This window comes from Tinamus guttatus, unplaced genomic scaffold (assembly GCF_059628265.1).
Source record: "Tinamus guttatus ecotype Peru unplaced genomic scaffold, ASM5962826v1 Tinamus_guttatus_pri_ptg000327l, whole genome shotgun sequence".
Classification (NCBI taxonomy): domain Eukaryota; kingdom Metazoa; phylum Chordata; class Aves; order Tinamiformes; family Tinamidae; genus Tinamus; species Tinamus guttatus.
The window spans coordinates 2,214,037-2,226,848 of record NW_028288861.1 but is presented as its reverse complement, the minus strand read 5'-3'; the positions used below and the strand labels follow the sequence as shown (position 1 = coordinate 2,226,848).

The following is a 12,812-nucleotide window of genomic DNA, read 5'->3' as shown; positions in this document are numbered from 1 at the left end:
TCCCCTCTCATGCTCTTCTCTGGATCTACAAAATTACATTTCATTAGGCACACATGCACTTAAGATATGCATTGGTTCACTGACACCTATAGATGATCCCTAACTGGCAGCTGAAGGCTCAACTTCTTACTTGGCTTTACCTTTTCTTCTATACAAATACAAAATTCCCATACTGTTCTTCCCTGAACGCTGGGAAGTTTCTTACCGGAGCAGAAACAACTCTTCTTCAGCTTTTATTTTTATCTTGTTCTCCAGATAATATGGCAATAGGCTTCTGTATTACAATTAAAGATATCATTACGCGATGCAAAAACAAACTTGTCCTTGCTCTTTTCTCAAGGAAAGCAAAAAACACAAAGGAAAGTAAATGTAATTATTTTTACTCAATAGCAACCTGATACATTATTCATGGTGCAGGTCAGATTAAGCTGGTAAAGCCCTTCCAGTGCAAGGTGAAGAAGGAGGAATCTACCCTTGTTGCCTAAGGGAACAGTGAGGAAAAAATGTAATTTTCTTGTTGCAATAGTAGAATGTAGTCCCCTGAAATCTAGTATTTACAAACAGGTCAAAGAGAATAAGAGGTGGGTGGTATTGTTTCTCCCTCTATTGTTGTACTGTTTGTGGTGTGGTAATTTTGTCATACTTTTGCCTCTATTAGTAAGGAGAAATTTCATTCTGGAAGCTTGAGTACAGTGTGTTTTAGAAACCACCTAAAAGGCAATTATAGGGACTTAACATCAAGTCTTTCAAGAAAGTTCTGCTAATAAAATTGCAGTTTTAAGAAGTATGCTTCTAAAACATATTTATTAGTACTATAGTACATAAACATGACCATGGCACCTCATCCTTTGCAGCAACTGTGCTGTAAGAAAACTACACAGGGTAAAAAAACAAATAAACAAAAAACCACACACACACAGAGCAATAGAGGCACTAAAGGCCGAGAAGCAGCCTCAAAATTCCCCTGAAAACATTCATTTTCTACGGATTTGTTTCTAGGAGGAGGATTTTTGCCATGTTTGGCAAAAGAAACCCCACTCCATGCGTCTCCGTGGAAGTCACTGCTTCTTGATGGCCGTAAGCTGTGATTCATTTGTTGGCGGGGACATTTACTTTTGTCCATTTGCTCTAGGAGATTCCAAGTGTTACCTAATTCTTATTTCAATAGAATTACATGTCAACTTGTTTATCCAATATGTGATCAAAATACCCTGTAGGTCTTTTTAAAAACACATTTGTGATTTCAATGATGAAAAACTGATTTATTTTGTCCTGTCAGCAAAGGCATTCTGTCAGGATAATTTAACTTCAGCTGCCCACCACAGTACTTTTCCTCCAGGATTTCTCTTCTTCTCGTGCCCCACGAAGCTGCAGCGACCCTCTGCGAGGGCCGCGGCCGTGGCAGGCGCCCGCTTGCTTCCCGAGGGCAGCAAACCCCCAGCACACACATCCACTGGCAGTGCAGGTGCGAGGTAGGCTACGAAAAGGCAGCGCCCTTATCTTGAGGAGTTTATCTGCATTTTTCAGAGCTGTTTATTAAAAGGGCCTGCTTATCTAGTCTTTGCCCTGGGGCAAAGTTTGTTCTCGATTCTTTTTGGACCCACTTGCCGTCCGTCTTGGCTGCAGTGCCAAATGGCTTCCAAGCTCCATACGGACCACAGTAAAAGCACATCAAGCTCTCAGAAGCTGTTCAGATCCTGGATCGTATCTAAACCCGCGCTATAGGTTAGCATTATATCACAGTCACGGAAGGAGTTACATTGCTTTCACCTTCAGTTGCTTTATCGTAGTCATAATAGGGATTCTATCAATATTAGTTCAATTGGCCATTTTAGGGAAAAAAAAAAAAAACCTTCAGAATTTGTTTCCATTTTTTCCTTAAAATTCTGAAGCACAGTGAAAGACTGCCAGACTCTGATATTTTCAGAAAACAGGCTGGAAAAGATGACCCTTTGCTGAGTGGGTCCCATGTTGCCTGGAGGTCCTGTATTACTTATCCCTGACTGAAGATGTGATGCTATTTCATGAAGCTGTTCTCACCCAAATATTCAGCTTTGCACTACTTGCCCTCCATATGCAGAAAATTGGGAAACAACCAATGCACTCCCTTGCTCCCAGCATAAGGGTTGAACACACACTCTGCTCAGATTTTCCGGTTTTAGCTAGATCAGCAGTGAATAAAAAATGCCAGGGAACTCTGCACACCAGTACAGTGAGCTGCTGTACCTGAGCTATCCTGTAACTGCTATGGGGAGAATGAATTTGGGAATGGGAGAAGGGTAGGGAGAAGGGAGAAAATGGGATCTCAGCACACATACACAGATACATAATAAATCTCTCTCAAAGGTTGGCTTACTTTTTTTTCTTTTTTTCTTTTTTTTTTTAACCATTTTTTCCTTATTCTACTAAAAATAAAAAAAAAGAAAAACTTTAGTCTTATTAATAAGAGACTAGTAAGTTAATGATTCTTTGGTCAACTTAGCAATAAAACCCTTCTGGCAAGTACCCAAGTGCTGTACTGTAAAGCCACGCGCTTTTCCTTTGCCAGCACCGCAGGACGTTCGTCTGGCTGCTGCTTTTGCGTAATGTTTCACTGAACCCCTGAATCACCTGTAAAGTTGGCAGATGCCCTTAAGGAATCAGGGAGAAACCCTTCCCTCACCGGTTTGAGATGCACACGTGGAAGTTAACCCACTCGAGCACTGACATGAACGTGGGTACCTTACTGACCTTGAGCCTATGCCCAAAGCACTACCTCAACGTATGCAAGCCCAGGTCTGTAGAAGGAATTCTTCAGTGCAGTAACATTAGGGAAACTATAGTGCCCAAGCAGTATGGAATATAGTTAAACAGTAAAGCTGAATGGATGACTCAGTGATAATATTCAAAGTTATCATAAAAACATCTTTACTAAAGAAATTATGAAGAGGAAACAATGTATCAGTTGAGGCCATTGAACACATTATTGGAACTGACACGAATTCAGTACAACACCTGGCAAATATTTTGTTTGTCCACTGAAGTATTCGGTGGACAGATAAGACAGGTCACATTACACAGGTGACCATTTTAAAAAGTCCATGTAAAAACATCAACGTTGTTACTATCTGCTCTTCCAGTCCCTTTTCCCAAAAGCTGTAGAGGACAGAGATCACTTCAGTCACTTCTCGGTCCCATCCTCAGGCTCACTGTCTTCGCTGTCACTGTCTCTCCCTGGGTGTTCTGGCATCGTCCGGTGTTCATCCACTTCTGCCACTTTCAATTCTCCTTCCTTTATTACTTCTTCCCCTGACTTATTTTCTTCTTCTGTATCTTCCTGCATACCTTGTGCTTCAACTTCTGCTTCTGTCTCTTGAGTCTGAGTGGTTTCAGGTTCTTCAATCATGGCAGGTGGGGGCAGTAAACGCTAGATAAAAAATAGAGACAACAACAACAAGCCTCATATATTCAGTCTTAAAACAAGACACCTGGGCACCTATTCCTATTTTAGTTCAATCTTTTTCATCTTAGATTTAGGATTTTGCATTAGAAAACAACAAAGACTAGTTAGAAACACTAATCACTTGCAGTCACTTAATTCCTTTAAATGTACAAGCAAGAATAAGCTTGGCACACACGGTGGTCTTGATGTGCTCGATGCCTGGAAAGAGTGTGATAAAAGCTCCGTATTCCCAGGCCAAGGAGACAAACTTCGTTATCTCACTCACACAAGCAATGGAGCTAGAGTGAAAACCACACGTGAGCAAGAGTATGGAGGTGATGTGGCCAGTGCTCCAGCACCACCTCAGACTCCTCAAGAACCGGATCTTTTCAACCAGTATTTATTACCTAATTTTAATATTTTTACTTGAAAGCTTTAACAAAATATTTTGTGACCACTACCTGATTTAAATAAGTTTCATCCACAATTTTAAGTATAGAACAGAGGTTCCAGGACCAGTAAGGCTTAGATATTTGTGACATAAATTTGCGACGCTTAGATATTTGTGACATAAATTTGGCACAAACATATACTTTATTCGCAACCAAAAAAGCAGCTTGCAAGTGCAAAGCCCTACAACTGCCACAGGAACTTGAGGAAAAAAATTCTTGACAGTGTGAGGGTGACAGAGCCCTGGAACAGGCTGCCCAGAGAGGTTGTGGAGTCTCCTTCTCTGGAGATCTTCAAAACCCGCTTGGACGCAGTCCTGTGCCACGTGCTCTAGGTGACCCTGCGTGTGCAGGGGGGTTGGACTAGATGACCTCTAGAGGTCCCTTCCCACCTTAAGCATTCTATGATTCTAGGACACAAGCAGCAATGCTGGCCACATTACAGACTAGACAAAAGACCTAAAGGATACAGTGAGCTGAAGAGGATGATAATCCTAAACAACTCCAGGCTGCACAGAAATGCTCATGCTTCTTGCAGCCTGATGTGATTTAATGCCATGAAGAATATTTCCAAGGAATATTATGAAGAGTTTTAATGACATGGTAGCTTGACAAAGCTCCAGCAGATCATGTTTAATCATGTTTTGCTTACAGGCAACTTGGTTTCACATGACAAATTAAGTATTTAATTACACAGAATCTTATCTTCAATTAGATGACATTAATATTACAAATTTCTGACAAGCATGCATCTATGCAGCAATTGTAACTACTGGCAGGGGTAGGAAAAGCATTTTAACAGACAGTGAAATTACCATTTCAGTCCCTATAATCTGTTCTTGACAAAGCTGAATATTGTAAAACCAGAGATCCTTCAATTATTAAAATATATGCCTGATGTTTGAGACAAACTTTGACTTATTCTATGATGTATTTATATTCATATTGTGCTTCGTGACTACAGTTAAGAGCAGGGTAAATGAAAAATATCATGCTGTACTAAGCAGGATAAAGGAAAACTCTTTTTTAGTGCCTGCCCATTGCTTTTAATTTGCTTTTTGTCTCCTCATGCAAGGACAGCGTGACTCATTGCCACAGTAGGGAACCAGCAGTTGTACAACTAATTTTAGCTAGCAATGGATACAGTTATAATGCTAAAAGGAGCAACACTTCTCTGTTTTGACAGGCCTATCTACCTACATCTCAATGTGCCCAACTGCGCATACACCGAGTCCCTGTGGAGCCTCATCAGATGTTGTCCACGCAATAGAGATCTACAAGCAAGTTAGACCAACCAACTCCAGAAACAGCCTTACGGCGCCCAGCTTCTGACACAACACAGTGTTACTCTTGACAAGTTACAAAAAAAAAGTTGAAGTTTTAGTCCCTTTCTGTACAGCAGTAAGTTAATTAATTTCTGTCTATTTCCTCAAATAGACAGAAAATACCCAGCATGCCTGGCAAAGGCTTGATCTGAGTAGTAAAATGCTTCGAAATTCACTGCACTTGTCTCCCTCAAGGGGAAAAAAAAAATCTAAGATTCATTGAAATAAGGAGCAAAGAGGGAAAGACCTTTTGCATCTGAAGGTCTGGCATTCAGTTTAGGGAGGCGTATTGGATTTTGATCTCTACTGCTTAATGCTGCTGATATACTAGATGAAATAACCCCTGGAAGAAGGAGGGAGATGGAGAAGCACCCTTGTGTTAAGGGAGGTGATGCTTCCCAGGCTTGGATGGGTTGGATGGGACCAACCCATCGAAAGATAATCCTACGCTCTTTCCACAGCCAGTTAACACTGAACAAAACACCCATCATCTTTTACATCCATCTGGAGGTTCTGTAGAGGAGCGAAAGCCAACAAGAGTTTCACAGGATGGAAGACGGGACTGCAGACATGGAATTAAGCAGACACTACAGGCTGCAGACACGGAGTGAGAGGTGCTGCAGCTGAGGGGCAGGATCTGAGGCCTCTCCCTTTGTGTTTAGTACCACGTAGCTCTGGGCAGCTACCAATCCTAGCAGGCTGAATGAAGGCAGCTTGCTGTTCAGCATACTGCTTAAACCTTTTCAAATCTCTGCACATATACTGGATAAGGAATCCAAGTGTTTCTAATTCAGGGCTCCGAATTCTTCTCTGGGGATTTCTGCCATGCAAGTTAGGCACAGCATGTGAAAACACATCTACAAGTGTTTCTGTACCATGCCAGTCCGCATGGTGCTGAACCAGGGCTAAACGCAGAATGAAAGTGCTACAGCTGCTAACAGCTTGAGCAGGGCAGGGGGCTCACTTGGCTGGAATGGCTTCTGGACACCATCTACTCTGCTCTGCATGACTGTTACAGCACATCCTTACACACACAGACGTGCTGCAACGTTTGCAGTGCACTTGCCTGAAACACAACACAGCACTTTAACTTAATCAAGTGTTGGCCAGACTAATGCTTTAGTGCTCGTATGGATTTTCTGGGCTCCAACAGAACCATGTCCAGCAACTCGGCACTAGTTACTATTATTCTGGGGGCCTTAATTGGGACCTAAATTACTACAAGATGCTGCTCCTGCTACTACAGGGTTTTAGAGAGGTAAATATCCTCAATGCTGGCCATAAAGCCTACTGGAACTTGAAACAGAAATAAAAACAGTCTCAAATCATAACAGCTCCCCTAGTTACTCACTAAAACCCAGTTCATTTTAGAAACTAGAAGGTCCTTACCTGTCGATAGTGGTGTGTAGTCTGTATCACGTGCATGTACATATTGTACACAAAATTAGCCATTTGAGGCATGTTCTTAATAACTTGTATTTGGTGAGAAGGTCTTTCTCCATTCTAGGGAAGGGGAAAAAAAAGTAAATGTTCAGCAAAACAAAGTAACATAATGCCTATTCAAGGCATTCAGGTTTAACTTAAGTGTACTGAGCAACACATATAACCCTTCCCTTCCCTCCAATTGAAAAAAAAGCAATTAAATAAAAAACAGCTAATTTTTTTTGCAACACAGAAAATGTGGGTCTTGTACTTTAGGCAACTATGTTAACTCTGATACTGCAGTCTAGAAAAGAAATATTCTCTCCTCAGGAAGGGGAAAGACAGGTTTCTGACAATTGTTCCACAGAGTGCATTTTGGACTTAAGACCTATTTAACTAAAGACATAAATAGTTCAGCATCAGAACAGGACTTGGCCTACTTGTCTGCCACAATCAAGCTCCCTGCTGACACTTGCCCTCCTGGACTGTAGGCTCCATCCCAACCCCGTCAAGAGCTTGGTGGTTAGTGTGATAACCTAAAATCTGCACAGAAGACTCTGAACTACAGAAGCCTGAGGCTCTTGGGGACTCTTCTCCCAACACATTACGGAAAGGATGGTCTCCTCTGCTTTCACACAGCACATTTCACTGAAAGTACTCCTGATGTCTACACCCAAACAACAGCTTCAGTTAAGAAGAGCTGATGCATCATGGTGAAAGTTCACTCCAGGGACATGATTACCCAAGCACTGTTTTTTAACCAGTGGAGTAACACAGCAGTCCCACTTTCAAAAGGCAGGCCACAAGGACACCCATTACAGATAGCAAAATTCAGCACATGTGTTCCTACCTGTCTTGCTGTTGGAAAATACTCCGTGGGAATTATGTGGAGGTGAAGTGGTCTAGCTGTGAGCTGACTGAAAGCTGGAGTTAACTCAAAGCAGTTCTGAAACAGCGATACCCTGGCGAAGATATAAAGCCCAAGCCTGGCTCTTGACATGGCAACAACTAATCTTCGGACATCCCTTCAGAAAACAAACAGCAAAAAAAACAGTCACATTCTTTATCTCTGATGATATAATTAAAATAAAGACAACTGGAAGTATTTTTAAGGGAAATGTACAGTAACCCGCTAAAATACTACTATTCCTTATTTTTTCTACACAGTGTTTCAATAAATCCTAGAGATAATATATAATAAGAGGGTTAAATCCACTGTTAATGATACTAAAAAATCATCCTTCACATTCTTCCTAGATTCTGGAGGTAAAAGTTTACATTAGGAACAAATCACAACAGGATTTCTGTATCCCTGAATAAGCTGAAATGAGTTGGATAATAGACATTTGACTACTGCTGAATAGACAAGGCTTCCCCCACAACATAACTGAAGTGCAAACAGTTTAAACTATATAACAGAGTACAAATTACGCAAAGGTCACACACTTTTGATACAAAGCAAATCAACTCAGTTACAGGAGAAAGTCTAAGAAAGTTTCAAGCCTGTATTTGCCGAACAGCATTACATTCCTATCATTCTACAAGGGTGAAACCAAGTTCAGCCTACCTGCAGTAATACAAACTAATTATAGGTTTTAGATAAGAGCCAATACTGATGGATAAAGTGGTTGCAAAGAGGCTGCTACACAGCTATATATGGAAATAGGTTTGAGCTTCATTCCATAAATAGCATTCAGCTTTGTTTTTACTATTTAGTTGAATACCTTCATACAATAAACATCCTTCTGCTACATGACTTTATTCAGTTATCTTCTTACATACCTAAGGTGGCCTACAGCTTTGGTGCGCACGAGTGAAAGGAGAATATAGTCATTTTGTTGACCTTGAAATCTGTCTACAGTTGTCACCTAAAGAATAAAAAACAAACCCCCCCCAAAGTTATTTTTTCCCTTTCATTTAAAAAGCAACATCAACAATTTACCATCAACTTCAGATTCCCATTACAGTAAGTGGGAAGAGAGAAGAGAATGACTTCCCTCTGTTTCAGTTATCTTCTAACCTGTGTCTGAAAAATCATCAACCTGTTCTCTTTGAAAGATGTTGAGGAGCCTTTTTCCCCCCTCATAAAGCAGACATACACTACATACACACAGCTATTAGCACTATTACAGCGCTAATACCAAAAGCCATCCAGACTTTACAAAGCCATCCGTTTTATAATATCTTAACCTGCAGAATTAGCACCAGACTTTTGTTTTCTAAGATTTTTCATCATATGTTTTATCAGATAGCTATATCCACTTTGAGAGGATCTCTCTAAAGAAGCTTTTTTGGGACAAAAGAGTAAAGAGTTACTCTGTCCCAGATAACCTGTAGCCTGTCGAACTTTTGCCATATTCACTCTGCATGACAGATTACAACCAGAAGTGACAGCACTACTCTATGACCGCAGAAACCATATGAACAAAAACTGATGCTCCTCTGTAAATACTTGCACAGAAAATGATGACTCTATTCAACTGTTTTATAACATGAAAATTATGAAAATAAACACACACACAGAGACCACCTCAAAAACTCAGGTATTTTCAAAGTCACCTTGTTTGGCCTTCCAATGAGTGGATTATTTCCACAGCGCTGGTTAATGACATCACGGATCAGGTGCTTTTGTCCATTGTAGGTTGTCAGGATGCTTATCTTGTCCGCAGGATAACCAAGCAGGCACATATACATGAAGAGTGCCACAACATATTCTGCCTCACCAAGATTCTTGGGTTTAAAAGAAAAAAAAAAAAAAAAAAAAGTTATTTGTCTTGGAAGACTGGAATGAATAGTACCTGAGGCATTATAGTGTATTTAGAGGACACAGTACTGAGAGAGTGTCTATACATCTGATGTTCCTTTACTCACTTTAACAAAAGTCATTTTGAAAGAATAAAAGAACCACAGGTATGCTTAACCAGTCCAATTTAGATGCCTCTGCAGAGAATTGCTAAAGACCTCAACATCACTATATTTCTAGTCACTGCTTGGCATGTTCCAATACCTATTAAGATGCACCGAGTTTTGTTTCAATATAAGATTGATAACATTTCATAGTCCTTAAATATACTGACATTTACATTTTTAAACATTTAAACAAATGATAAATATGAATATATGTATTATTTAACATGCATTAAATTAAATACTAATATACATTAACTTAGCATTAAGGTATTTATACATTTGTATCTAAATGTATTCACATACAGCTGTATGCACAAAGGAGCTGCAAACTTAGCAGTACTATTACAGGAAACATCATGTTTCTTTTTTTTCTTCTTCTTAAAAGTCATATACCCAAATACCGCCTATTATGAGCACTCCGAAACTGTGGAATCATAATTTGTTAAAAAGTATTAAAAACTGATATGTTACAGATTACTTAAATGCAAAAGTCTAAAATGTGCTTGGCACTGACATGACTTGACTCCAAATAAGCACACAAATGTTTTAATCACTCTCAGGTTAGTTCAAAGTAAAAGTGACTTCATATAAAACAGGTGTCCTTTCCAACTACTAACTAGGACAGACATCTGGATTGTCAATTCCATTGATTTCTCCTGCAATCCATCCCTATTAAATTTCAGATGGATTAAATATTATTTTGCATTTTCATTTGTCTTCTGTGCCATTGATTGTAATAAATGGTTGCTCCAAAGCATCGCTCTTCTGGCCATTAGAGAGCTTTGCCCACTTCCCAGACTGAAGTTATTCATGGCCTGTTTACATCCATTCTCCTTAGACAAAAATGATCTTTCAGGTTTGAAAAACTGTCCCCATTTTTTGACATTTATTCACGCTCATCCAGGCAATCTTATCCCCTTGAAGCCTTTGCTGGACTAAGCTAAACAAACCAACCTCCTACTTCCTCTGATGACCAGGGCTCTGCCTTACCTGGAAAAAGCCGTTCCTATGTGCAGCAAATACATGTGGACATAAATATATTCTACAAGCTTTTGTCTAGTAAGTCTATGGAAAGAAAGAAGTGCCCAAATAAAAGTCTCCTCTCCAAATAACCCTCCCCTCAATCTGGAAATGAAATACAGCAGATTATGGATCAACACTCCTGAGCAGCACTCTAGTTTGAGTTAGAGAAAATAAGAGTGAATATTCTTCATATCCCTCAGAGGTATTTAGTCTCTCTCAATAATGTTCACAGGGGAGAAAAAAAGGCATGAAACATTACTATCTTAACCTATATTTCCTGCTTTCCATATTAAACAGAAAGTAAGATCTGAACCCCGAATTTGTATTAAACTCATGGACTTGTACAAAGCTACAGTTTTTCAACACTTCTGAAACACAAGCTAGTAATTTGAGCAACAAATGTTTTTTATCACCTTTTTTAAACAGGAAACATTTTGGAAAAAAAAAAAAAAAAAAGGATTTAAAATATGAGTATCCTATCACAAGTGTAAAAGGTTTTCCGCCATTGAAGATGCATAGGAGATGACTATAGATGGATGAATTTAAAAATTTAGTTGAGAAATTCCAAGGCTAAGGTTTTTGACAGTTCACTCGGTTTGGCAGTTTACACCCACACCCACATTTCTTAGAGCACCATTTCATTCTTCTGGGAACAGGCTTTTCGACATTATTACATACAGGGCAAGACTATGCCACTTCTACTTCATTTTCATTGTCAGCATTCAAAACTGATTACAAGATGAATAACCATATTTATTCATGTTTAACTCTACCTGAGAGCCTGAAACAGACCTGTATTTTGTTATTAAATCTGCACTGAAGACAGACTAAGGCATATCCTGATGAAATACAGTATGCATTTGATTTACCTGATAGAAATAAGGATTGGGTTCAGACTCTCCCACGCCATTGAAGTCTTCCACGTTTATTAGCTGGAAGTCATACAGGAGCCCAGCGTTGGCTGTTCTAAACTCGGGCAGAAGCTGCACATGAGGCAGATTACCTAGATTCTTGTAACGCCAATTGTAGAGGTTACACAAACTGTCCAAAAAAACATAAATACAAACCCAAACAGTTAAAAGGGAGTTAGGTCATTCGAAGTAGTTCAGTACAAATACACCCTCCCATGCGAGTATTTCTGCAGGTTTTCTTCATTTACACATGTGAAAGCCATCTAGTATTCATTTTTCAAGTTCTGTTTTTCCTTCTTGTTCTCTCACACAGAGGACTCCAGATTTCACTTTCCTCTGGAGAGCACAGAAATCTGACTAATTCTTCATATTCTCTGATACCATCACTCATAGCTGCAGTTTGAACTGAATTCTCCTTCCTCTCCCATCAGGGAAGAATACTCTCCTTTAAAGAACTGTTGGGAGGAATTTTAAAAAACAAACAAACAAAACCCACCCACATTCCATTCTGCAAACTTAGCATAAAACAATAGACATTATAACAGCAAAATTTTCAGAAAGGATTTTGTCCAAATTAAAATAAGACGAAGGTTTTTATGTTTAAATAATCTTTGAAACAGATTGCTTAAGTATTGTTTTGCTCTGCAGACTGTTTCCTTAGTAAAATACAGATTATTGCATATGGCATTAATCTAGGACCTCTCAGGTCCCAACTCAGTTCTTCCAGCAACCTGTTTCACAAACTGGAACAAGTCTGTCCTATATTTCGGTTTTCTTCTGTAAATGCAGGTATCCATCTCTATCTACCTTCTTCCAAAGGAATTTCAGATTGCTTTTCAAAAAACTCACCTCCTGCCACTGTCAAAGGGAGACCAGATTGAAATTCAAAAGAATGGATGTAACCTTTGCAAAGGTAGGTAGGCACTAATCTGCAGAGACATGTGATGGCACCCAAAGGCTAGATACTCTTACACCTAACATTATTTAATAGCTTAAGGCATTCAATGTAAAAATACCATTTCTTTGGCCAGTAAAAAAATGCAGAACTGTGATTAGAGAGCTATTCATGCACAAGGTAAAAAAAAAAAAAAAAAAAAAATTGTACAGGGGGAAGAACCTTGGTCCTTGGCTTTAATGGACTTCATTCAGTTCACTTAACAGTCTCTTACAGTCAATGTCTCTAATGCTTTAAGAAAAGTGTCTTTCCCCTTTACCTGAAGGTCTCCTATGAGTAGTGTTCATAGCTATATGTTTGTGTGCATTTTACTAACTTTAAGGGAAATATCAAATTTTGGTTTAGCCTCGAATGTATCAAATATATTGGTTTAGAAAGTGAACCTGTATTTTATTT

The 12,812-nt window shown here is 39.3% G+C and overlaps 1 protein-coding gene across 1 annotated transcript in view; it reads right to left on the bottom strand.

The window, feature by feature from the left end:
• Positions 1–2,883: 2,883 nt before the first annotated feature.
• Positions 2,884–12,812, bottom strand: part of AQR (aquarius intron-binding spliceosomal factor) — a 47,313-nt gene continuing 37,384 nt past the window's right edge. The window contains exons 30-35 of the mRNA XM_088529353.1: positions 11,420–11,591; positions 9,177–9,347; positions 8,400–8,485; positions 7,468–7,642; positions 6,585–6,698; positions 2,884–3,406 (exon numbers count right to left, since the gene is read on the bottom strand). Coding sequence (XP_088385479.1) covers positions 3,161–3,406; positions 6,585–6,698; positions 7,468–7,642; positions 8,400–8,485; positions 9,177–9,347; positions 11,420–11,591 — 964 coding nt within the window. The 3' untranslated portion in view covers positions 2,884–3,160. The remainder of the gene's footprint in view (positions 3,407–6,584; positions 6,699–7,467; positions 7,643–8,399; positions 8,486–9,176; positions 9,348–11,419; positions 11,592–12,812) is intronic.